Source organism: Symphodus melops (genome assembly GCF_947650265.1).
Source record: "Symphodus melops genome assembly, chromosome: 17".
NCBI classification, from domain to species: Eukaryota; Metazoa; Chordata; class Actinopteri; order Labriformes; family Labridae; genus Symphodus; species Symphodus melops.
This window is the reverse complement of record NC_136707.1, coordinates 20,852,272-20,878,290: the sequence shown is the minus strand read 5'-3', so window position 1 is coordinate 20,878,290 and position 26,019 is coordinate 20,852,272. Positions and strand designations below refer to the sequence as shown.

The following is a 26,019-nucleotide window of genomic DNA, read 5'->3' as shown; positions in this document are numbered from 1 at the left end:
AACACATTTTAAATAGCAGAGAGTTGAACTATTCCAAAGCAGTTCAGTACATAATGTGATTGGTCAATATTTTTCTTAAATTTGAAAGTGACTATTTGTTCCAGACCTAAGCACAAACGCGATGTAGAGCAATCAAGTGGACACACATTGTTACGTGTTTAGGGACCCTTTATATGATAACACAAACCAGCATGATTATTTTCAAGCAAAAGGTTTTATTGATCCATAATGATCAGAACCATAAACATTCTGTGACATCACTGAATACAACAGCAATGTTTCATGTTTTCATCACTGTGCAAATGAACGACACCAATACCTTGAGAAAACAGGGCACGTCTTTGACAGACTAATGGCACAACACCTTTCTCTCTTCTAAACTGATGCAACAGATGTGGCGCACTATGGAGGAATGTTTAATCAATTTAAAGGCACTTTCTGCCTCATACACTTTGCCAACACACAGTTGAACATAAACATTAAATTATAGTTGCCTGAAAAGCAGCCAGGTGTCTTGGCAGGTAACTCAAGCTCTTTTTTTTTTTAAATTTTCTTTTATAAATGTACAGTACAGAAAGAACAAGGAATCAAATAATTATGCAAAAACAAGCATTCATTAGCTGAATATCTCTTGACAACATTAAGTAACATGGCTAATATCCAGTATTGTTAAAATCAAACAGGAAGAGTTGGTGTCTCCTACTTTTGACTTGCCATGTCACCAAAGCAACAATCACTGCTGAAATACCTCTTATTTTGAAAATCCAGCTACAAGGATTCATATTTGCTAACACAGAAAACAAGATAACTAACCGATTGCTTATTTGTCACCGTGTACCTCATGAAAAGCCTTCAAACACGACTGAAAGATTGCTTTGGCAATAAAAAAAAAACTATTATTACTTTTGCTCGACTCTGAATATGACACGAAAAGAGAACTTGAAGCATGTTGGGTAGAAGCACGTTACCAGTGAATGAGCTGGAGTTTGCACAGCTTTGGGAGCTGTGATCCTGTTTATACATTCATCAGACCTAGGCAAGGTTGAGCTGCTGTGTTTGCAGATATGTTTTTTTATCACCCCTTTATGGTCAGAGTGAGATGTAAACCCAATCGCACTATGAAAAGCACACAGCTTGTGTGTTTTGATAGCGCCTCGAGTGGATTTAAACTGACCCTGTGTCTGCAATGGACACATTGCTGTTGTGTTTGCATAAAGGCGGGTGGCACAGGCAGCAGTGTGGATGGGCGAATGAGTCTTGGTATCCCTGTGAGATCGCATCAGTAGGTGCAGGGGCTTCCAGCAAATTCATACCTGATCTCATTAGTAGCCTCAAAGTCCTCCCAGAGTTTTAGCAACAACTCCAATAAGAAAGGCTGCACAAACATTTGACACTGTCACCTCCATGTTTGGTGCGTCTGTACATCACAGGTATTGTGGTTCTTCTGGTTGAATTTGATGGCTATTTGTTGATCCACCAACACACACATTTGTTAAACAGTCTCGTCATGCTCCGTGTATGTACGTCAGGAAAACAAAGCTAAATGTTTGACGTCACACAGATTTAACTGTGATTGTATGACAATGAAAAGGTGTCACATTTCTCTTTCATTTCCACAAATAAACCCCCCTACAGTTTTGTTATGCACATCGGGATTCTGCACAGGCTGGTGCATCAACATCGCGGGAGTCTGTCCTATTGCCATGGTGATAACATGTCCCGTCGTTAAACACTTCACATGTCCGAGACCTCAGAGTCCTCAGGCTCTGGTTCCTTCAGTGCATCGTCTGTCACAGTAAGCAAATTGGCATTTGAGCGTGTGTCCATGGCAGAGTGCATTATGGGTAGCCAGATGTCATCCATGTTTGGCATTACAAATATTTTCTGTGAGAGGACAAGCACAGTGAGGAACAGTCATTTTAGGATTAGGGTTCAAAAATTGAAAACACATTTTAAAGGATTAAAACAGAAACTACTGGATGTTGTTTGATTATTTTACAAAAATACATAAAGACAGTGACATTACATCTGTTCACAATTTTTTCAGCAGCAATAAAATGTTTTAAGTTTCAACATTTGATTTGTTGTTTTTGTGCACATTTTCAATATTGTCACATTCTGTTTCGATACACAGTGTACAAAGCATCCACACTTTTTTTGACACTGGTTTGTAAAAGACCCTCAACTCCATCCCCCTCTGCACATGGAACCCTGTAATGTGCTGTGTCTGCAAACTACCGGGGCCTTTTGTCCAAATCCAGATGTAAACACAATTTCTCTCAAATGACAACACATTGCACAGCAGCACTGTGTTTTACTAGGGAGGTTGTACATAATAATAAGCCACCAGCAGAGTCAGGCGGGGATAAATGTGGCTGTGTGGGAGAGCTGACAGGGACACAGTAGTTTTCAGGTGAGCCTCAGGGTGGTTATCTGGCAGCAGGCGTATCATTACTTTGAATGAATATATGAGGGGTGGAAAAGCCACAGGAACACTGCTTTGAAGTGCAGCCGTAAACGAATCCTCTTTTATGACTTCAATTCTTGTTCCTAAACATCTGGAGGGAAGGCATTCTCTTTGTCCTCAAGTCATTTTCAGACCTGCACTTTTTAAACATGCACCTCCTCATTCTGTTGTAAATGTCAAGAAACTGTCTTCATGACAACATTAAAATGCACAGTTTCCTACCTGAAACTCCTGGTCCAGTTTCTTCTCAATCCAGTCCGTCACATGAACCAGCGTGACCTCCCTCTCTCCCAGTTTCGGCCGTGCTTTTAGCTCCAGGTGAGGCGGACTCCGGAAACCATACCTAAAACCCAAACCCAGACGTGTCATCTCATGAGAGCTGAAGTACAGTTTGTAGGATCGACCTCGCCAAAACAGTTAGCTATTGTTTACTCCCCCCTTAGTCTGAGATACATTTTCAAATATTAAAGCAAAATGTGCTTTAAAATCACGACCACAATCACGTGTTCATTGAGGTTTTGGTTTGTCCTTTTTGAAAGGGACATGTCATCACATCTTTGGCTCAATGTTTGGTGTCTTTTTTCACTTCAGGATTTTTGCACTGAAAGGATTTCGAGAGGCTTAAAAAGAGAAATAAAACAAGTAAAACTCAGAAAGACGTACATTGACCAGTTGATTTCAGTAATGTTTACACAGTACGGAAGCCCAAAAAGGACATATTTTAAGGGCTTAACTTTGATTCTACTCAGTTTTCTGTGAGGAGTAAATGTGGGTCTTTTTTCGAGAGCTCAACTTATTTACCTAATTTTATCTTGTGATAACAATGCTGGTTCCCATGGTAACACGTTCATCTCAATGTTATAGATCTTGAGAAATTCCCTTGTTATCATCTGAAAACCAGCGTTGTTATCCAGAGACAAATAAATCTACATCTCCAGAAAACAACAGAAGTTTAAGTCGTTATCACGGGAAAACAGTGACATAAAGAGTATGGATGTTCTTTTAGTGCTTCAGTAATGAAGCACACAGTGTGTCTTTTTTTAAGATTTAATAACTTTCATTCACTGGTGAGAACTCATTGTTCATTCTTTCCTTTTTCTTGTACTGTCTACATTTGTCCAGCAGATGGTGCTGAGTTACACCTCATGCCAGGATTCCCCTACCTCCACAAACTTAATCCTACAGTCCTCCATGCTCTCCTCCCTCGAAGTCAACGTACCATATCCTGTCCGTGGGGGGAGGTGGGATGTTGACAGCCAGCGTCCCACGGCATTCCTGCACCTCCACAGTGAGCAGCAGGGGCGTGTTGGACACCTCCTCCATCTTCTTCTTAATGAACTCCGTCTCTGTGGCCTTCTGGAAGTATTTGGACTTGGCTATCTTGTCCACAAAGCGCATGATCTTGCTGGGCCTGTGGCCTCCCATATAGCTATGTGAGCAGAGTATGGAAACAGGAAGAGGATGAGGAGGAGGGGGGCCAAGAAGTGAGTCAGGTTCATCATTTATTCATAACAGCATCTATTGCTATTCAGCACCCACGATGGAGGGGAGTGCCCGGGTCTACATTAAAACAGCATCGAGCTTTCAAACATGAAGGAGTGAGTAGGTGGGAGTGTGGACTAAAAGGGCAGAGCGTTCTGCTCTGACACCTAATCTATTTCTGCCCATTTCTTAATTCAGATGTGTGATGATGTGCTCGTAAGGAGACATTTGCTCACCCTTCGGCTCCAGGGGGAACGGCTTTGTCACTGAGGAGTTCAGGGGGATCCTCCTCATCCGACGAGCCAGCGCTCGACGATTCCTCATCGCTGTCTGCCAGGCTGTATGTCCGCGGCCTGGGCCTGTCACACACCCACATTTACACACACTTATTGTTGCAGTCAGGAAAATGGCTTTACACACAATTCAAACAATTCAACCAGTTATCATTAAAGAATCCCTACTGATGTAATTCGGAGGACAATAATCTTCAAAAAAGAGAAGAAAATGCATTATTACAGTGACAGACCTTTGTTCCCAAACTCACCAAATATTTTAAGCGTCCAGAGAGGATTAGTATATGAAGAGAAGAAGGAAGAACCAACAGAAGAAGAGAAGTTATGGGAAAGAACAAGACTACTAATATGAGTAGTGCCTAATAAACATCAAGCTAAGAGACATTGTTTGTCTCAAAGTCGAATCCTTGCAACTTCCTGTTAAGGCCTTTTAATGGAGAATGTATTATGAAGCCTCATGTTTCTGCGCTGGTTGCATGATGTATACATCACACCAACCTCGCGATGATTTTTTCTGATTATTATCTGCTGCATTCACACATTGGCCTACCCTGTCGTCTTGTAGAAATGTTAAGGTTACTGGCAGTAAAAAGTCTGGTATAAAGTCAGGCTGTTTGTTTTCAGGCATGCAGGCGACCCGGCAAAATGTTCAGGAGAACAGTGCGTACATGAAAGGAGCTTCAAAAGTCCGACTGAGAATCATTAGCTTCATTGGAAACTCTAAAATAGTGTATGTGATTGAAAGCCTCACCACTCTTTCCCATGCTCCCCGAGCCCCTCGCCCTCCTTCCCCAGACGGGCCAGGTTCATCTTTGTCTCTAACGTCATGAGGAAGGAGCCTGTGTAGGAGACCTCCAGGTCGAACCACAGACCTGCACAGAGAGGGAGAGAGACACACAGAAATGTTTGTTCCGGTTCTATTTTAACCATGCTACTTTACAGCCTCAAGCATAGCTAAGTGCTGCGAGGCACCTACAGAGCTGCCAGGAAGAAGACCCATCCTCAAGCAAACACTGAAAAGGTCAGTTCAAGGGCGGAAGAGCCTCATCATGATTGCAAAAGGCTACTTCCTGTTTACACATCAAATGTCTCTGGAGGCAATATGGTGCTGCAGATTTCAAGCCCCCTGCTGTTTCCTCAAATGAATACGAACCTTCACAACGAACAAGGGGTGTTTATGACTTCTCTCCGGTTTCCTGTCCCCATAAATCACTCGTTGATTGGTACGTGTGTGGCAGCGGTTCAAAGAGAAGCTAAATGACAAGTTCCAGTCAGAAGAGCTGAGACATGTTGTTGATGTCTCTGTCCAGAACATGAGACACAGGACAAAGATATGTGTGTCTGCTTCCACTTATAACCATGCAGCGTTTCTACAATTAACTGAGAAATGAGTCAAAGAAGAGGAAACACTAACAGTAACATTAATTCACAACAAGAAAAGTTGCCCTCAGATATAAGTTTCCAAACCTCTTCAAGTGCCCTTGAGGATCTTTTAACTGATTTTGAAACAGACTGAAATCAATAGTGATGTCTTGATATGACTTAAAAAATTCCAATAGGACAACCGGACGAGGTCATTCACCCTCTGCACAGCCTTCGGTCACACTTTCCATCGACAAGATTCTTAAAATGCTCTACGTTTAAATGTTAAAGTGAAGCAGGAAGGGATCTTTTTTTGGAAAACATGACTTACTTACAGGATGTACTGGAAGATCAGCAAAGAGTTAAGAGGTAAGCTTTGTCCACAGGGGGCGCCAGAATGGACACAAACTAAAAGTTTCTCACAGGAGCCTCAACATGTCTCTCTTTAACACTGAGATATTCAATGACATTATTTTTTCGTCTCTTGTTATTTGTCTGTATCAGTTACTCCCAGCATTACTCTGCAAGGCTGTGTGAATTTCCTCATGCTTGACGTACATTTTGTACATTTAAAACCAAATGAAGTCCTCCAAATGTCTGGAGGTCTGGAAGCACCGCCCCCCCACCTACAACCTACCAAATCACGTACGTTACTAACGAGGCATGCAGCACATCTCGACATGCCGTTCCCCCAGGACTAATTATGTGTCGGGCTCGACTGATTATGCCTTGTGAGTATATTTCTGTGGGCGTGTTGGTTCAGACAGAACTGTGGAATTGTGTCTGACAGGAGAATGACTCATCATGACTGGCAATAACAATAGGTATTACCTTGTCAATGTTCTTATGTCTTTAGCCGTAGGATTAAATGAGACTAAGCAGACTTTGGACAAACCCTGAATATTTAAATTTTATCGAGCATTTTCACTTTCACCCCGTCTTTTAATGATGTATCTTGTATTCTTTCCTTAAGCTCTGTTTGAATGTTTTTCTGTTTCTATGTCTGTAAAGCACTGTGAATTGCCTTGTGTCTGAACAGTGCTATATAAATAAACTTGACTTGACTTGACTTAAAAATGAGGACAGAAACTATAAACCCTTGGTTCTGCTTTGTATTTTAAAGAACTACAAATTATTAAAAAGCAAATTTCAAAACCTGTCCCCAACTTCTTTTCTCCATCTCAAGCTTCCCTTTCTGCACTTTTAGCCTTAATCAGCGGCCATGTCTCATTCCCTTTGCATGAGCTCAAGTCATGGAGTAGGCAGGGTAAGTCTGGGGGTTGGATAACAAAAAATCATAGGACTAATTAAACAGGCATGCTCACTGCTGACTTGATGATTTGGGTCACTGTCTGGCGCAATCATCCAGCATGTGTACACCAACCTCAGCACTGTGTTAAAAACCTTTCTTCCCATTGTTCCCTTTGTCTTACCTTGGTGGTCCACAGACGGTTTAGAGGCATGGAGAATCTTTGGAATAGAAAAGCCCATGTCTAGCTCTGTCAGAGTCAGCTCGTTCATCACATACGGCAGCTGGAGGACACAAAACAGTTCAGACTTCATGGGCCGAGACGACTCTTACACAGCCATCAGTGAAGCTGGCTTCTCTTAAAACTCATCACTCTGAAATTCTGAGAATCTAGTTTTTCACCACGGATGTATTGTTGTGTAAAGTACCCACCCTGATCTTACTGAGCTTCATTTGGATCTTTTTGGAGACCACATTGGCCCAGTACTTCTCTCCCAGGAAGTCCCAGAATATCCTTCCTAGAAAAGCATTGACCCAGGCCTCAGGCTCCACAGGCTCCTGTGAACTCCTGCGTAGCTGAGGGACCCACATACAGAGGTTCAATGTAGCTTAAATCTTTCTGATATGAAGTAAACCAAATAGATTCTCACGGAGTACAGCAGCACAGGTTAGAGGTCAGAGTCTACGTCAAGCCTGTTTGAACTCCCCTGTACTCGACATATTCTCAAAATCACGGTGCCCCTCTGCATTAGGAATTTACCGTGTGGAACTTACTTGTAAATAAATAAGAGTAAAATGAATACACACATTTGAACACGAATGTGGATAAGAGGCAAGTTAAACATCCATCCTCCTCTTCCTTTACCTGCTAGATAAAGCATCACCACTAACATTAGCGAGCAATTAGGGTGCTAACAGGGCCGGTTACCTTTTTGGTAGTTTTGGGGCTGCTCTCAGGGCTGTTCCCGGGGCTGTCGGTGGCAGCCGGGCTTCTCTGTGGTGCTTGGGGGTTGACATATTTGGCCATGTAGACGTTATAGTCCAACAGCATCTTCTGCTTCATGCCTCCAGTGGAGGAACAGAACAGGCGGGACTGAGGCAGCTCCTCCAGGCTCCCCCGGCTGCTGCTCCTGCTGTCAGCCTCAAGGCCTCCAGACTGGGTGCTGCTGCTGCGGCTGTGGGCGGGCAAGAAGGCTGAGAGCGAAGAACAAACTGACGTTAATGTCCTAGATTTGCAGCAAGCGCATTTTCATAGATTTCAATCAATGATTCATATTTCACATACATAAAGAGTGCTCAAGCACTTTGTATAGACTTGGATTGTACACATTTGATGTCATTTCTCACATTATGCTGCAACACTCTGAATCAGCATGCTGTACACTATCCTCCCACTCGCTCAAAATAACCCTGTATTAGTCATTTTCAATATAAACACTATTTATATCCACCGAGCAGCCTCCTATTTAAATCACATTTGTGTAATCCTGTTTCTACAGCAGCACTCTGATCACTGGACGGTAACAGTGTTAGTGTTTCCCTTTTGAATTGGCCCTTATCCCTGTATGCTTATATTACACAGTGGAAACCGATGCTATAATATACTGCTTCTCTGTGCATGTAATCCTGCTGACCCATTCACACTCCTCTGTTAGCTCAGTAGAGGGGATTGGCATTCCCTAAGCTGGGGCTTATGAACAGATCTGATGGCTGTGCAATGACATACTCGAGAAAATGGCTTTTCTGCAGGAAGACATGCGACAGGATCTATGATAGTGACATATAAACTCATTCACTGTACACGGCTGTTTGCATGGGAACTTATGTGTGTGACACTGTACAAGTTTCGGCCCCTAACTCACCACTCCTACAGATGCCAGGCAGACTGCCGCTTCTCCCTTCTGACTTCATCCGGGATGCCACAAGAAACCTCCTGAACCACTCCTCCTTTTCCCGACCGGTCCTCCCAAACAGGTAGATTGTCAGGTCCCCCCCTCCAGAGGTTGGTCTTTTGGGTTCCTCTGCTGATCCTGCTACTTCAGCTTTCTCACATTTGTCTGTTCGTTCTAGCTTCTCGCCCACACCCGTTGATTTTTCCTCCCCAGCTTCAGGCTTCTCTCCCTGGGCCTTGGACATGAAGTCCTCCTGCTTGGCCAGCTCGATGCAAATTGGGTACTTCTTGTTCCAAACTCTCTTCCTGGCCAAGCTCTGAGGCACCAGCTGGATCTGCAGGGGAATACAGTGGAGTCCAAATAAACGTTTTCAGGGCAGGTGAATGCCCATTTTACTATCAGGACAAACAGAGAAAAATAATTCCAGTCATAGAGTAGCTTTAGGATTACAAATATAATGTGGCAGACTGGCCCCAGGCTGTGAGTTATACACAGCTATGAGGGGCATCAAACTATTTAAATATGAGAAACACCAACAACAAGAGGAACACAGGCACATATTTGATGTATCCACAGCAAGCTTCATTTGTCTTCAAACAGCAAAAACAATACAAAAGCAAACAAGCCCATTGGAAAGAAGAAATACAATTTCTATTTAGTCATTTCATTCGCTTGGCTCCCGTTCTGCATGGTGTCTAATGAGGTTTTTATTTTTAAAATGTTGTATGATATGAAGCTGGAGAAGATTGTCAGCAGACACTACTGAGGGATCGCCGCCATAGTGCATCAGGGAGGAAGAGGAACAGCTGGGAACGCTGTGCAGCACACAGAGTCAATGGGACACACTGAGCTGAGTTTGTTTGCACCAAGACGAGGATGGGGACATGTCATAAAAAGCTTTGGTAAAGCCTTCTTCTGATGTGATTGGCTCCTTCAACCAAAAGTAACATTAACAAGCACTGCAACTTTATTTTTCTTTAACTTTTAAGATTGTTGTTATCTGGAGTTTTGTAGCATCGTGGTGTTTTGGTGAGTGACAGAGTTCAGAATAGAAAATAAAAGTCACATGAAAATGAAAGGTTTGGTATGCTATCATGTGTAAAAAAAAAAGAAGATCCCTAATAATGATGCTGAGATGTTCATTAAGGAAACACGTGAGTTTGAGAGTAGAGTGACTGCGTGAAATAAACGAGAACCTGGCCGGTCACTGATACACTGGCATGACGTCTTCTTACTGTCTGGCCTTCAGATATACAAAACCGTCGAGTCAGCACAAAAACAAGCCAAGCCAGAGCAGGGTCAGTGACCTGTGATATTCACTCAGTGTTTACACACTGTGTGTGATTCTAAGTGTGTCTGTCACTGAATATGACCTATTAGCAAACATGTACTGAGGCCAAAGGAAATACGAGGAGACGTGTGCTTCATGTCACTGTGCGTTAAGCTTATCATCAAGCCCACAAACAGACTGGTGAGCCAGACGCGACAAACGCACTGAACACATTAATATCTAACTGAAATATTTCACAACTCGTCTCCTTCTTCTCTTTGACCACATAAATGAGCAAACAACCAGCGCACCTTGCTGTCAGTGAGGTCATAGATCTTCTGGCTGATGTAGGTGACGTCAGGTTTAGGCTCGTTGTGTGTGGCACGGCGGGAGATGTTCCTGTTGGGCTTGGACAGACGCAGCACGGAGCCCTCGAGGCGGACGTAAACAGAGTGGGTCAGGGTGGCGTGATACATCTCCGGGTCATAGCTGTGGATCTCGTTCATCCAGCCCTGAGAGAAGGAGGGAGCGGAGAGGGGGGATCATCTGACACTGAGCTTCAAGTCACAAAAGGGTTAGTCACAGTTAAAGAGAAGCAATGAAAATGTTGGTAACCCTCGGCCTGGTCATGACATGTCGCACCAACAAAGTAAGTTAAGCCCATTTCTAAGATCCAGATCCAGCTCAAAAGAAAACAACCATAAATGTGATTCAAATCTGTTTTCGTGAGATCACAGAATAACAGAGCAAATGAAATGTATGGATGCACGTCCAACATGCCTCTTTAAAAAGTTCTCACTCAGACTGCATCAGAAAGCACAATCAAACTTAAAGTGGGCCAGTGTGACTTTTTGTAGCTCCTCAGACGTAGAGGACACAAACTTTCCCGTCTGCTGTGGTCCGGCTGTTTATCTGTGTGTACGATGTCCTGCACAACCACTGAGCTCCTCTTCTGGAACAGCTGTGCCCTCCAGCCACTCGGCTCTTCTGTGCAACAGATTGGTACCCATTTAAGTACACACACACACACACACACACACACACAATACACATGCTTGCATAACTCCTCAAACTACCAAACATTTCTCCTTTGGAGGATGTTTGACAGCGCAGAGCGAGCTCAGCTGAGAACAGAGAGCAGACATATGTGGCTTCAAGTGAAACTGTGACTCTAGTTACTAGAGTCACAGCCTCATGGTAGCCTCATGGGGAGCAGCAGAAACATAGTGAGCTCATACTAGAGTCTAGTATGAGCTCACTATGTTTCTGCTGCTCCCCATTGAGGCTACACAGAGTTTAATTCTCATTCAAACTCCCACCTTATCAGTCCTTTAGGAGGAGGGAGAAGAGCCAATTCAACAGGAGCAACAGTGGGAAATTTTAGCGCTGGGCTTGTGTTCCAGGATGTGTAAAGATAGAGCAAAGAAATAAAGAGAAAAGACACAAGAACAAAGCTCCTGGGAACAACAACCCTGCACACAACCACTGAGCTCATTATGCTTGATAATAAATCGGACTTCCTGTGTTCTGTTCGGCACTTTCAATTAAAAAGGTTTCTCCAGGATGCACTTTGAGATAAACGCGGGCTCTTACCATGTATCATACTGATGCTGTCAACGATGTGTTCATCTATTACATGTGATTGTTGTTTCCATGGATACATCGAGGGTTGTTATTTTAAAGCTTACATTTAGGTCTGCAACTTTCCTATCACTGCAAAGATACTGCTGAGTGCAGCTTTAATATTTCAGTAGGAACATGACATCAGATGTTGTGTTTCAACTCTCCTTTAGGTCGACAGAGACGTACGAGTACATTTCATGACAAGAGACTCAGCTACAACTTTTTTTTTTTTTAACTTAACACAAGTAATGCAGACCTTGTTGTTTATGTTTTATATCTTGGCATAAGATGTTTATCTGCACATGTCAGGTTTCTGTGGCTCAGAGTTGGACGTCTCTTAACCGGAAGGTTGGCGGTTCGATCCCCAGCTCCTGCTCCAAGATACTTACAGTAACCCCAAGTTACTGCCGCTGCTTCATAGGCGGTAAGTGAATGATGTATGAAAGAGACGAGTAACTTCATACGGTCAACGCAAACTCTGCCATCAGTGTGTTAATAGGTGTGACATACTAACCCAAATATTTGATCGAAACATTAGTCCCACTTCTGACAAGATTTCCGCTGGGCATATACAAGGGGTCAGACCACCCCTGCTACTAAAGGTTTTTTGTTTAATGTCGGTTGAATTAAAAAAAAATTACTAAAATGTGAAAATATTGTAGCAGAACAAAACCTTAAAGTTAGTAAAGAAAAAAAACTAAATAAAAAGTCTTCTTCTGAAACAAAGGGACGATGACGACGTCAGAGCAAGCTTACCTTAAATATCCCCGGCTCTTTGATGTCCAGCTGGGCCACGTTCCACTGCTCTATCCTTCGCCTCCATCTCCTCGTCACCAACGATGAACCACGAGAAGAGGACGACCAAAGGATCATCAACACTATCATGAACCCAGCTACTATCCCGTGCACCACTGCACACACATATGGAGGCACTGGGAGGAGTAAATAACAGTACACCAACTGTGACAGGAGGATGAGACCAGTCACAGGTACAGTCTCTAAGTGCTCGTCCTCCTGCTCCTCCTCCTCTGTGTCCAGTTCACTACACAACCCTGTGCTACCAGCACGAGGCTGCTGGGACCCGGGATGGTCCCCGTCTGGTGTTTCTGTATCAGTACAAATGTCAAAGTCTTCGCTGTACAGTTCACAGAAGTCCTCGTCTTCCTGTCGAGCTACCAGGGCCGACATGGAGCATCGGCCCAGGGTGAGAGATGGAGACTTGGGGAAAGTGGATGAGGAGGTCTGGTTGAGGACTGGGGCTGGCGCTAGTGATGGGAAGGAGAAAAAAACAGAGTCAGGACCCTTTCCTGTGGGGGTTTCTTCCTCCTCTTCGCCCTCTGCGCCTTCCTCCTCCTTGATGCTGTAGTTGTTACTTTCCGTGTGTCCATTTATCGCAGTCACTCCACTGAGCTCAGAAGCACTCGAGGATAGCGATTTAGCCCGATGAGCGGCGCTTCCACCAGACCCCATGCTAGACTCATCCCCCATAATTTTACTAAAAAGCTGCAAGGGGTCTGACATCACCTCCGATAGCCGCCGCTTCGTGTCCTCTATCCTTGCCTCCACCTCTTGGACCTTGAAGAAAGACCGACCATCCGGGGACATAATGGGGGAAGATGGAGCTGTTTTGGAGTCTCCTCCTGCTTGATGGACAACGACAGGGCTGGAGGACAGGCGAGGCTGGGAGAACTGTTTGAAGAGCTGCATGTTGCGAGGTGGAGCCCGCTGGGACGGCTGAACTTGATGTGGCTGATGAGGCGGCTGGTTATGATAGTGATGTAGAGGCACATCCTGATGTTCAGCCTTCGAAGTGTCCGTGGAAAGGGACTTAACGAAAGATTTCATTAAGTGACGGTGCCTTGTGTGTTGTGGTGCACTTGCAGTAGGCGGGGGAGTGGTTTCCCTAGTCTCGACATCATTGGACAAAGACCTGACCAGGCTGAGGAACGGCTTGGAGGAGGGCAGCGCTGCAGACTTGCAAGGGGAAGAGCTGGAGTTTGCACAGGGGGGATTTGCTGAGGGTCGATCGGAGGGCCAAGAGGAGCTGGCGGGAGGGTTGGAGCTCAGATGGGAGTGGCTGGAGGAGGGAATGATAGTCATGGCTGGAGAAGGCATGTGTGGTTGCGGGTCTGAAGACTGAACAGACAGGGTGGTGGATAAAACAGGGAGCACAGCAGCCCCTGAGAATGTATCCCCACCTGCAGCCTCAAACAGCAGCTCCTCCTTTGCCTCCGAGGCTGAGGCGACAGACTGCTCATCCGGCCCTGAAGCTTCTACACCTCCAGGTCCCCCTGCACCATCAAGCTCAGGTTTAGCTCCATCAGATCCAAGAGAAACGCCATACAACTCCTCATCCTCGTCGTCTTCCTCCTTCCCCAGAGCGGAGAAGTGGATGGTGATGGTGTCGCGGGAGAGGGAGCGCTGCACCTGCAGCTTGGGTCCTGGGGCCTGACGAGAGGGAGTAGTGTCGGCATGCTGGCCACTTCCCCTGCTGCTGCTGCTGCTGCCCTGAGTGCTCATCACCAGCCTGCACAGGGCTCACAGCCTGAGGAAGACACAGAGGAAGCACACTTTAATGATTGTTCAAAACAAGGGCAAATAGAAACATCGGTGGAAGGAAGGGAAGTCGGGCTGGGCCTTTTATATCATGTCTTTAAGATATATCGATGTATTTTCAAACAAGATACAGAGTAAGACAAAATCATCTTTACCGCTATAGTTCAATTAAATCATTTAAATGTTCTTTCCGTTGAGCTGCCAGTTTGCCTATTTCTCCTCTCACTGTCTCAAAGTAATTAAAATAAAATACTCAGCTGTATATATTTTGTTATTCAGGTAAGACGCTTTTTGCTTTTTTTTTTGTGCTTTTTTTTACTTGAAACTTTTGTAAACATTTTCATATGATTTTGCTCCATATCGACCGGACCAATCAGGCTGGTGAGAAGCCGTGCACTTTGATACGTTAAAAAACTTCAAGTCGTCTTAATTATCAGAGTGGTCATGCAGATCTCCAAAGAAGTTGGTTTTTAAGTTCTACATGATGATGCTGCTGTGACCTTATTAATTATTAACACGTGACATTAAAGAAGCAATATGTAACTCTGACACCTAGTATTTAAAATGGGTACAGCAGTCCAAATTTAAATCCTTGGGCTGCACAGTGCAAACATAAATACATGAATACAATAAACCTTCATCCTGCCACTCAAGCACGATCACAAGCAAGACTTAATCACTGACGATGAAGCTGTTCGGCTCCACTGATCACGGGAACAAGGAATCTATTGTGTAGTCTGAACACAGCAGAGTCATCCATCATGCACTGATTTCACCCAATGAGGCCTCGAGTTGTTATTGAGTTGTTGTGCATGCTTTCTCATCCACATCGCGCCAAGGCCATCATCCCTGGTTAGCATTATCAAACAGGCAGAGCAAAACAGCACACACATAAATAAAGACCCATGCACAGAGTCACTGTGGCTCCCCGCTGGTAGAAATGTAATAGAAGAAGGAGGGACGAGCGGTTTGTTTGTGTGATTGTCTGAGTTTCTGAGAAAGCTCGGGCAGCCCGTAGGGGGCTCTCCGGTTGGCACTGCATCTCCAGAGATTGTATTTGCTGGGATGTAATAACAGAGCGTTTGGGTTTCCCAGACAGCCACTCACTCGGCTGTGCTACATTAGGGTTTGTATATGTGTGTGTCATTTAGAGTGTGTGTGTGTGTGTGTTGAGTCAGCGCTGGCTTTGCTAGGGGCGAAGGAGATATCCAATAAAGACAAAGAAAGAGAGAGACCGAAAAAATGAGCAACAAAAAGGAGAAAGACGAGGGGGGGAGGCTGCAGACGACCTTTCACAGACAAGCTTTTGAGGTAGAATTCACTAAAAGATGGAAAAAGGCAGAGAGAGAGAGAGAGAGAGAGAGAGAGACAAACAAGTGAAAGTCACAGAGAGGAAAGAGAAAAGAGAAGACAAATGAGTGTACAGACAGAGCCATGGAGATGGAAGTGTTTGTTGTTTTCGAAGCCTGAAGGACAGACGTGAACACAGTGGAGGTCGACGAGGTGAGCGGCGGAGGATTGTTCCTCGTTCTCCTGGTGTCAGGTTTTAGAGGGGTGCAGCCAAAAGACAAACGAGGCTCAGCATCGAACACCAAAATCACATCGAAAGCGCAGATTATCTGTGGAAAGAAAGCTTGAGCGTGCATGAAGCTACACCTGGTTCATTTGTGTGGTGCATGATGCATCACTGTAATATAGACTAACAAACTTTAATTGGGGTCAGAGCTCTCGGCGGTCTATGAGAGCTAAATCATGGCTGACACATTGGAAATAGGTGTACTGCTCCTCTGGTTGGATGCAGTGCGTGTCGGCTGACAGGCCCACAGGTTGAGTTCTTTCCTCCCATTAAAAGGCCCGTGTTTGTTTAAACAGCCACAGCATGAAGAGGACGAGGAGGACGAGTCAAGTCTGGCATGGACACAAGGTTCATCCAATTAATCAAAGCAAGCAAAGGCACTTTAATCAGCTAAAGGCAGCACCGAGGGGGGGCAGGGAGAAAAGGAGAGAGGTTAAAAGCAGCATGATAAAGAATGATATAAGAGGATGGACAGACAGCAGGGAGAGGGGTGCAAAGGCAAGACTGAGGAGAAAAGAACAGAGAAGAAAATTATTTATATCTCTGATCTGTCACAAAGATGTGCTTTGCATACTCTGTACTTTAAAATGAAAAACTCGGACACCACGTCTTTTTTATGTTAAAAAAAAACACACACACATTGTGATTGTGTTTTGAAGAGGAGGAAGCAGTGGGTGTGGAAAGAGATGGAGATGTATTTATGGTCAACAGTTTGTGCCTCTTTCAGCACATCTCGTCTCTCTTCTCCCAGCTGAATCACCCACTGAAAACCACTTGAATTCACTCCAATTTAAGAGCCAAGGAGTGCTCTTCATTAGGAAACTCCAGCTGTGCCTCAAAGATCTGTGCTCACTCAAACTGCAGCTGACGTACGGGGCCTGACTGGTGCTGCAGCTGATTCCATATTTTCTGACAGACTCACCTGACCTCCTCCTCTTCCCCCTCCTCCTCCTCTTCCTCCTCCTCCTCCTCTTCCTCCTCCTCTCTGTCTGATGGATTTGAGATACTTCTATAGGCTGTCACACACACTGACAAATATCACCAGACCCTGAGGAGGCTCAAGGAGTGTGTTTGTCTCTGGCTCTGTGAGCTGTGAGAATGGACTAAAGTATATTTTCACATATAGGCTGTGGATGTTGATAAAGGTGCTACGAGCGACTTGAAGTCAGCTTGAAGAGCTACGTGGGTGAAGAAAAAATCAGTTAATTCATTTGTCTGCAAATGTAATTGTCTGTTATGATGAGTGCCACATGCACAGAGGCTTGAGTCCTTGAGACGGGCGTCCCGGGTTCGACTCCGACCCTCTGTAATTTACTGCATGTTGTTCTCTCTCTCTCTCATCTCTTGTGTAGCGGGGCCTTCAGAGTATGTTTGCCCACAGTCGTGTCACCTTCTGTGTTCGTGGAGGTCGTTTGAACTGAGGAGCGACCAATGACTAAACAAGTTGAAGCTAACAGCACAATCATTTCAGAGCTTGTTTGATCTGGTTACCAATGACAACAATACACCACCACCACCTCCCCCCTGCTAAGGTTTAGCCTACCTATGCTGGGTTTTTTTAAAGGTTCATACACAAATTAAGGCTGGCATGCCAGATTTTAGAGATCAAACAGAAAAGTTAAAGAAGGGAAATAATCGCAGGCTGCTGTCTTGAGCATACTGAGTGGAGGAGTTTGATGTTGTGGGGAAATGTAAAGCAGGTTGGGTAAGAAGCAACTCAGCAGGGCGTTAAAGAGAAGGATGACAAGAGAAAGAGAAAGGAAAGAGGAGACCTGATGGAGTGGTTGAATGTCACTAACACACACACACACACACACACGTGTACAAAAGCAAAGGCTTGAGCTAACACATACACACACTTACATTCACAATGAGCTCCTTGGTTACATCATGTTCATTCATTCATTCCATCTTTAACCACAGCTCGAAAAGTCATTGAGGATTTCCACTGATGTCAAGAAACTCAATAAATAGACACACAAAAAGAAGCCAACAATTCAATTAAAAGCTGTTACATGCAAAGGCAGAGCAGTTTGTGGTCATCGTTTTTAACTGAACCATAGGAACAAGAGTGAGTGAGTCAGCTGCAGAGTGTTCATGTGGATGCAGCTGAGAAGCTATAGGCGTTTTTTATCCCATTGTCTGGATGTGACCGAATGCAAACAGAATGAGCACAAAGCAGGTTTGGAAAGAGAGAGATAGAATAAACACACAAAGGTGAGGGTGGGTCGTCTCTTATCTGTCACAATGCAGACCACAGACAGAAGAGGGTGAACACATCACAGGCCTTTAATAAGCCATTTAAAGCAGGGCACCTACTTTAACATCAACTAGGTTCATAAACAGGACTGGTCACTTAGTTTATGAAGATGCACTTTAGGGATATGCAGCACGGGAATAAGGGAAATGTGTAAAAAAGGGAGTGTAAGATACAACATGTTTCTTCAAAGAAAAACAAGAAGAGAAGTCAGGGAAATGTAAAGGCCACATGTACCAAGCAAACCCTTTGTTTCCTTTAAAACAGAAGGAAACTCTGACCTGACTCGGACGAAGAGAAAACAGCTCAAGAGGCAGATCTTAAAATAGCTCCGCTAAGAGCGTAGGTGCTGTCGGGGTGTTAGTGCCAAAACATGGAGCTGGACAGTTAGCAGATTCACATGGGGACGGAAGTACGGAGGAACAAAGGGGGAAAAAAGAAGGAAGAGTGACTCAAGCACTGGCTGTCAGTCTGCTCTGTCCACAGGAGCGTCTGCCGCGCAGCAGTGGAGAGGGAGCCATTTACATTTTTAAATAAGCTCGAACAACAGTCACACTTTCAACGATGTAATGATCCCTTTAAGGGTTCTGATGTTGCCTAGATGAAAGACTAACACTAACATATTAATTATACCAACAGAGAAGCCAATTAGAAAATATTGAAAATTTGACAATGAAGAAGAAGTACATTATCCTTTTAATTATATTGATATTTTTTTATTTAATTCCACTTGATTGACTTGTGAGCTAATCTGGGAAAACACTGCCATCTGGCTAAACTTCCTCCTCTGAGCACTTGTTGTTTTTTGGTCCTTTGATTTGTAGGATAGCTGAAGGACACGATATGTTGGGAAAGGAGGGAAAAGGGGGATGATACGCACGCATCGCAGGTCAGGAGTCAAACCAGAAAGCAGTGCACAAAGGGCTTTGTCTCTGTACAAGGTGCACCTTCTCTGAAACAACAGCTTCAGGTACCAAAGCATTCAGATCCTGCACTCATAGTCGGACAGTTGTTTAAAGAGATGACTACTGAATGGACTCCCCGATATGACTGAATAGAAACAGATCTTAAAGTGTATGGTCCCCCCCTCTTGTGAAACTGCAGGTATGACATATAAGTCAGAAACCCAGATCTTCATTGAGGTTATTATGATCATAGAAGCAGCTATTGAACTCATTGAATAAAGACTGCTTCAAACTAAATTCTAAATTGCTAAAAATAAAAAAAAGCTGGAAAACATGACTCCACAGAGATGGGATTTAGAGACAGATTTGATGTAGCTGTTTCAATGGAGACCTCCATCATATTGACAGCTAACAGTACAGATTGCCTGTTACTCTATATTGACGTGTGATGTGTCAATATGCCTGCTGGACTAATTCGTTGTGTAACGTCCAAATGCAGATATGGACACACAGAGTGTGCAAAGAGCTGCTCGCGGGTCTGACACATCGACTGGCAGAGTTTGGAGCTCGAGCAGCATCAGTGGGGGTTTGATGTTTGACTTCACTGCAGCCGTCTCTTAATGAAGAGGAGAATAAAACAACACTCAAACTACAGCAGGGAGATAAAGAGAACTCACGCACACACGCTGGATCAAACCGGTTTTCTTCACCTCTCTCTCTCTCTCTCTCTCTCTCTCTGACACAGAATCCAGCATCAACACGTCAAACATCAAACCTCGCCATGCAGATCAGCCGGTGGTTGCCATGCCAACAGTGAAGCTTTCATGTTGTTTTTGGTCCTTTTGTTTGACAGGGACGCTCCCCCCCCTCACGGTGTAACCTTGGCCTCTTTGGAGTGTTTGTTAGCACAAGATCTTCAGTGAAGGGTGCTCTGTGTGTGTGTGTGTGTGTGTGTGTGTGTGTGTGTGTGTCAGTCCGTGTGTGTGCATGGTGCGTAGGTGCAAAACCAAAGCATGAAAAGAAAAAAATAGAGGCTTGTTTTGAGAAAGTGAGTGTTTTCATATCTGCCTCTCAATGATGAAAAAGCAGCAGAATCTCTAATTATGCTCGTCAACATCAACACTCTCCCTGCTGACAACTTCAAGCTGTTGCCTCCCGTCCTCTCAGTGAGCATCCAAACACAAATGTTTTCATCACCACACACCGCTCATTTGCTTTAGTAGCACCACACGGGTTTAACGCTCCACTCTGATACATAACAGATTTGCATCGAATATCGATGTCTGCTGCCGTCTAACCCGATTTGGCGCTTTAGAGATCAAAAGGTGGATGAACGCGCAGCTCTGACTGAACACTCACAAACATACAGGAATCCAAATATGTCAAGCAACATGTAATCTCTGTAAAAGCTGCTTGACAGCTGCAAACAGCCAGAGGATTGGTATTAGTCATAATCCACCCAATTACATGATGAATGGAGCGGTGTGTGTGTGTGTGTGTGTGTGTGTGTGTGTGTGTGTGTGTGTGTGTGTGTGTGTGTGTGTGTGTGTGTGTGTGTGTGTGTGTGTGGAGAAGGCGGGGGGGGGGGGGGGGGCAGAAAAACATCAACTGTGGGTCACAATTCTCGTTTGTTTCGATCCAGTTCGTCCACCAGGAAGAGGTGGCCTGTGTAAAGTGCTTCCATGTCACATGCTGAGAAGAGTGCGTGTACAGAGTGTGCTTTTAGTGTGTAGGTCAAATCTCTGTGTGTGATCTAGTAAACAAAGACTTCCTCCTTTCTCTCGATGTTTACTTCCCGTTTAGGGAGATAAGAGCAGAGAGAGGAAAACACCGCCCATGACTCTCCCTCTCTATCTCTCTTCAACATTCGCAGCAACTGACTTACTACTCTTTCCAGCAGATCTTAACCATTGCTTTTACAACGGCTCTGCTTAATTCATATCCTGCACAATAGCTGGTCAGTGAGAGCACAGAGAAGCACACGCACACTCTCACTCTCTCACACACACACACACACACACACACACACACACCAGCGTCAGAAGCCATTAGCGTTCTGACACTTGTGGCTGCTCGTCACAGTGACAGGGCCCGCTGGCTGCTCCTCTGGCTTTGCAGTGGGAACCGTAAATGTTGTGAAGGATGGTGTGCATGCACAGTACACGTGTGAAGACACTAGTGCATGTGTGTTTGTCCTTTCCCATAAATCATTCCCTACATGTCTGTAATCTTGCAAACCGATCCATATGCAAAGTAGCCGATTCTGCAGAACTCAACACAAAGTGTCACATCCATCTTCAGTCAGGCTTTTGCCGACCACGTTACTTTGTCTTCCCCAGGAATCTGATCATATTAGGGCCGGCAGTGAGGATGTTTTTCTGCTACTTTATCCATAAACATATCCTTTTGGTCTACACCTTGGGTCATCACTAGTTATCAAAGAGCAATAAAGAAGAGTTTAATATAGATGCTTCTTATAAAATAATGCCAATGCAAACATTAAGAAACAAGAATTACAGAAATAGTCTGACAGCATGGAGTGTCCCAAAATATAGTAAACCAGGCACAATAAAAGTCAGCTGTTTGCTGTCACATCGACTTTAAAACGCCGTCCTGTCAGCTTAGCAAATTTACAGTTAATACAATAAACTTGATAAGGGAAAATAATTAACCCCAGATAGAGCACAGTATGTCCATCTACAAATCTTAACAATCACTCTCACTACATGACTAAAACACTTCACCTCATGTTACATATAGCTCCTGCTTCATGACCAAAACAATGTGGACAACTGTACAGCAGACATGAGAACTTCACTTTCTAAACTCCATTAATGGATTCGGGGCACATGAATTTGGTCTGAATGCCGTGCTCTCAGTTTATTTTACAGTTTAAAGTAAAGATGCTGCACAAGGTCAGGACTCTGCTGTCTTCTATTGAGTGTGACATAACCATAGGCTGTGAAAACATGGACGTAGTGTCAGTGACGTCACCCATTGGTTTGTAAAAGGGCACTTTTGAAGGCCGTCGATTGTGGTCGCCATATTGGAAATGTGCTCTCAAACTAGTTTTAAGTCTATCTACAGAAGACTTCAGAGGCGGAGCTGAGACAGGCCTTTAGCTTCCTAGCAAACAGCTACAACACACCAACCAGTCCGTCAGATGTCATCAAAACAAATCACCCTGTGTTCCCTTAAAAAACACGACCTATTCAGACGAAGAAGGCTTTTTAAAGCCGGCTGTAAACATGTTTGTTATTCTTTGCACTTCTGCGCTGGCTGACATTTTCAGCACTGGGCGTTTCAGCTTGGCGATAACCAGCCTGCACAAGTGTAAAGGTCATATCGAGGCAGGAGAGGGAATTCCCCAAACTGTTGCCAGTGTTAGAAGCATTATACCGACATAAACATCGTTTGTAGGACATTTTGACGGGGGCAGGGTCGAGGTCAGTTATTAGCTTAAACACTTGAAGAAACAAGCACACGTCACATATTCTCTGACTGTGTTCCCTATCCTCTATCCTCCAGGATAATAACACTGTCATTGTTTTATCTGGCTCAGATTGAAATCTGTTGTCTTCGTACCTGAGTAGGAGGATTTCCCTCGATTATTTCTTTTGTAGAAACGCTAGTGAGCTGCAGGGTTCTGCCTCCAGCACCTTCAGTTTATACTTATCACGACAAACGTTCAACATGTCACCAGTTCTTCTTATAACGTTATCTCCTTCAAACGGTATCTTCTAAGCGGCTTTGAACAAAATGAATCTTGTGAATAAAGAACAATGTTTTTTTTAATCTTGTGTCCTTTCAGACAAATCATCGAAAGGTTTGTTTTCAATATCCAGCATTATTAAATTCATATCATTCAAACTATTATTTTATTTACGGCCTCCGCTCGTCAAAATCCCTTCACACACACACACACACGCATGCACACACACACACAGAGAAGAATTGATGTGGACATCAAGTTTACACTGACACATTGGCTCAAACCATGAAGGTTGAATGTCAGGATCCCTAAAAAAAAGCCCCCCAAGCCCAATTTTCTGAACTTGTCAAAATATGAACTGCAGCTGAACTTGAGAGTTCTCAGCCTCCAGCACACACACACACACACACACACACACACACACGTGCACACACACACACACGCACACACACACACACACACACACACACACACTTTTGGCTCTTGTGTTTGGGCCTTTCTCTCCATCAACAATAGTTTCTTCAGGTTCAGCTGTCACCCTCACAGCACTTTATGTCAAACTGAGCTTCAAAAAAACGAGTATTCTCTTCAGACTCGCTGACTCGCTCCTCCTTCACCTTCAGACAGCGCTCAGTGTGGGACACAGACGTCGCTGCACGTGAAAAAAAAACAAACATCTTGCTGGTTTATGGAAGCCCTAAGCAGACATGCATCCATACATTGAGTCATTGTTGGTTGTTTCCTCGAGCTCTCGTCTTCAACACCCGGCGATAAGACAGCTGCTTTTCCCTCGATAAGAGCTCTTTCACTGGATTTCTTAAGATCTGGATTTACTTGTCTTTTTCTCTCAGTATAACAAAGCTGGTTTTCCAGTTTTAACAGATACATTAATTATTTTAAGATAGCGAAGCATGCTCTCAAGTGATGATGGGAGAATTTTCTTGTGATCCAGAAAATAGAAAAACAATAGGCCGGTTGACCATGACAGGATCACGTCACGCCGTCCATGCTCATGAGATAAGTTAGGTTGGTTTAGTGCTTTTTGCAACTCAGAGACAGATACAAGATTAACAAGTCACGACTGAGAAAACCCTCTCAAATGACTTGATAGGCCGAGAAAACAGAGTAAACGCCGTTTGTGGATATTTACCTACCGAGGGCTTCCTCATTTGTATTAACACCGAGATGTTTGAGTTGCGAAAGACTGAGGTTTAATACTGAGAGAAGAGACGTGAAGAGGAAGGAGACACTGTAAAGGGAGGCAGGGTGCAGCTGTTCAAGGCCATCCAGCACACAACCACACAGATGTGGGGGAGAGGAAGTCTTACCTTGAGATGTTAGAGGCATTCAATCTCCTCTCCTAACACAACCTGCGCTGACACACACTGAACGCCACGGCCACGGATCATGGTGCTAACATGTCTGGAAAAACAGAGACAGGGACAATACATGTGTTTAATAGGTAATGTACACTTGCTAAGCATCATTTTTCACTTCGTATAGAAATGTTTTAAAATTCTTTTGCATGAAAATGAGAGCTTTGGAGTTCAACATAAATCTGGAAAATGTTTGGTAAAGGACAAAAGACGCTCCTGCAGTGTCATGCAACTTCTACAAAATGTGTATTCAACCACTTTTTTGCATGCACATATTGGTATCAACATTACAGCTCATTTAGAAATGAGTTCACATAAGGACACAAGAAGCTCTCTCTAAATCATCTGAGGAGCCGTGTCACACAGGCCGCTGATGATCTCGCCCTGGAATAACGGGAGTAAAGAGGGGATTTGGTGTAATTAGGTGACACGGAGATGAAAGTCTCAGAGATCGATGTCTTTTTGTAGGGCTGTGATGCCTTGGCCTGCTATTAGAAAGAGAACCAAGGGGAGAGGGGAAGACTGAGCATTTCATGCAGATCAGAAGAGTTCACAGAGATGTAACACAAGCCAGGGCAATGCCATGATCCAAACAGTGAGAGGTTTACAGATATAAAGCTGTATAGTCAAATGAATGTGCTGTCATAAGATATACACCACTGCACAATGCTACACTGTACCGTGCAGCTTTTTAAGATGTTGTTCCTCTCATATGAAAGGGGAGATTTTGCATGTTTGGTTTTTTTTAGCACAAATAAACCCAAATATTTAGATCTCCACCCGCTGCTTTGTCTTCCTGACAGATTGGCTTTAGCTTTGTGTTGGTGTCCTGGGTGAGCCTAGCTGCATCACATCCAGGGACCCAACAGCTGATGCAAAAAAGAAAACGTAACCTTGCCTTCATTCTTACCGTAGTTATCGCATCTTTGTGTGCACGCAGGGCCGTTGGTTCTCTATGCATCCAATCTGCGCATCGAGGAGGATCCAACTGCGTGAAGAGCCTGCGGAGGGATGCCGAGGGGACGGCTGGCTGCTTCGCTGGCTGGCCTGTGAGCACCCAGTGAGACTCGGGAGCAGACGGTCCTGGAAACCTGCTCCCCCACCACGGCTCACGGTTCTTCTGTTCCGTTTTACGCCAGAGACGCACGAGCTCCCAGGGCGTGTGTTGTTTTGGTGAATGGGAGATGGTCAGCGCCACACCCCCTCGTCCAACTCACCTTATCTAAATGCTGTTAACAGCCCGAGGATGAAAAAAGAAGAGGAAGGAAACGGAGCATCCTGTCGTCGGCGCTTTGATGCTGATTCATATTTCATTGTGTTGCAGCAAGCGGAGGCTGAGTTGCGTCACGGCGTCGCAGTGTGCCTATGAGAGGTGGATTTCCCTCTCCAAAACACAACCAAGAGCCCTGTTTCTACATCAGCGGGGACAGGGGGGGGCACAACCATCTACAACACACACGCTTTAATGAACTTTATCCACAGCACACCATGTGATAAATAAAGAGTAAACGCCCTGAACAGAAGCCAACACTGCTTCTGATACAGCCGGTGCTCTGTGGTTCTGGTTAGCCGGAAGATGCATCCGAATTTCGGCTCGTTAAATTAGATTTTTTCGCTTGGACAGGCTGCCACCTGCCGGGCTGACGTGATTACGTCAGGGGGACGAAATATCCCACGAGGCTGCGATCCACTGAGAGAGAGAGGGGGGGAGAAAGAGAGAGAGAGACAGAGAGAGAGATTTAATTGTGCATAATTTTGTTTATTTTGATTTTAGCTTTTGCAATGTAAACATATGTTTTCTTTTTTCCCTGTTAATAACCCCCCCTTGGATTTAATTGAATTGAGAGAGAGAGAGAGAGAGAGAGAGAGAGAGAGAGAGAGAGAGAGAGAGAGAGAGAGAGAGAGAGAGCTGGCTGCATAGGTGCATATCCCTCCAGTGTTTTTATTTTAGAGACTTTGTTTTGAGTTTTGACTAAAACGTCACTTTTGGGGTTACAAT

The 26,019-nt window shown here is 44.4% G+C and overlaps 1 protein-coding gene across 3 annotated transcripts; it reads right to left on the bottom strand.

The window, feature by feature from the left end:
• Positions 1-195: 195 nt before the first annotated feature.
• LOC306838886 (testis-expressed protein 2-like) lies at positions 196-25,752 on the bottom strand. 3 transcript variants are annotated; one of them, XM_079367296.1, is made up of 13 exons: positions 24,931-25,750; positions 23,973-24,066; positions 12,395-14,183; positions 10,327-10,527; positions 8,716-9,079; positions 7,782-8,047; positions 7,286-7,429; positions 7,038-7,137; positions 4,994-5,114; positions 4,186-4,308; positions 3,687-3,896; positions 2,690-2,810; positions 196-1,884 (listed from the first exon to the last, which is right to left on the bottom strand). In XM_079367296.1, exons 3-13 carry the CDS (start codon positions 14,156-14,158, stop codon positions 1,735-1,737), a joined length of 3,564 nt encoding a protein of 1,187 aa, XP_079223422.1. In that variant the 5' UTR covers positions 14,159-14,183; positions 23,973-24,066; positions 24,931-25,750; the 3' UTR covers positions 196-1,734. The 3 variants fall into 3 exon arrangements, with proteins under 3 accessions (XP_079223422.1, XP_079223423.1, XP_079223424.1); XM_079367297.1 differs by having other exon boundaries at positions 4,186-4,302; XM_079367298.1 differs by lacking the exon at positions 196-1,884 and adding an exon at positions 1,895-2,606 and having other exon boundaries at positions 2,665-2,810; positions 24,931-25,752.
• Positions 25,753-26,019: the final 267 nt, after the last annotated feature.

Bases quoted from the DNA above. Each gene is read 5' to 3' on its own strand.
- LOC306838886 (XM_079367296.1), bottom strand. From the start codon at position 14,158: ATGAGCACTCAGGGCAGCAGCAGCAGCAGCAGGGGAAGTGGCCAGCAT. The intron at 10,528-12,394 runs GTAAGCTTGCTC...TCCTTCTCTCAG, and splicing joins AAGAGCCGGGGATATTTAAG to GGCTGGATGAACGAGATCCA. The intron at 7,430-7,781 runs GTAACCGGCCCT...TGGGTCCCTCAG, and splicing joins GCCCCAAAACTACCAAAAAG to CTACGCAGGAGTTCACAGGA.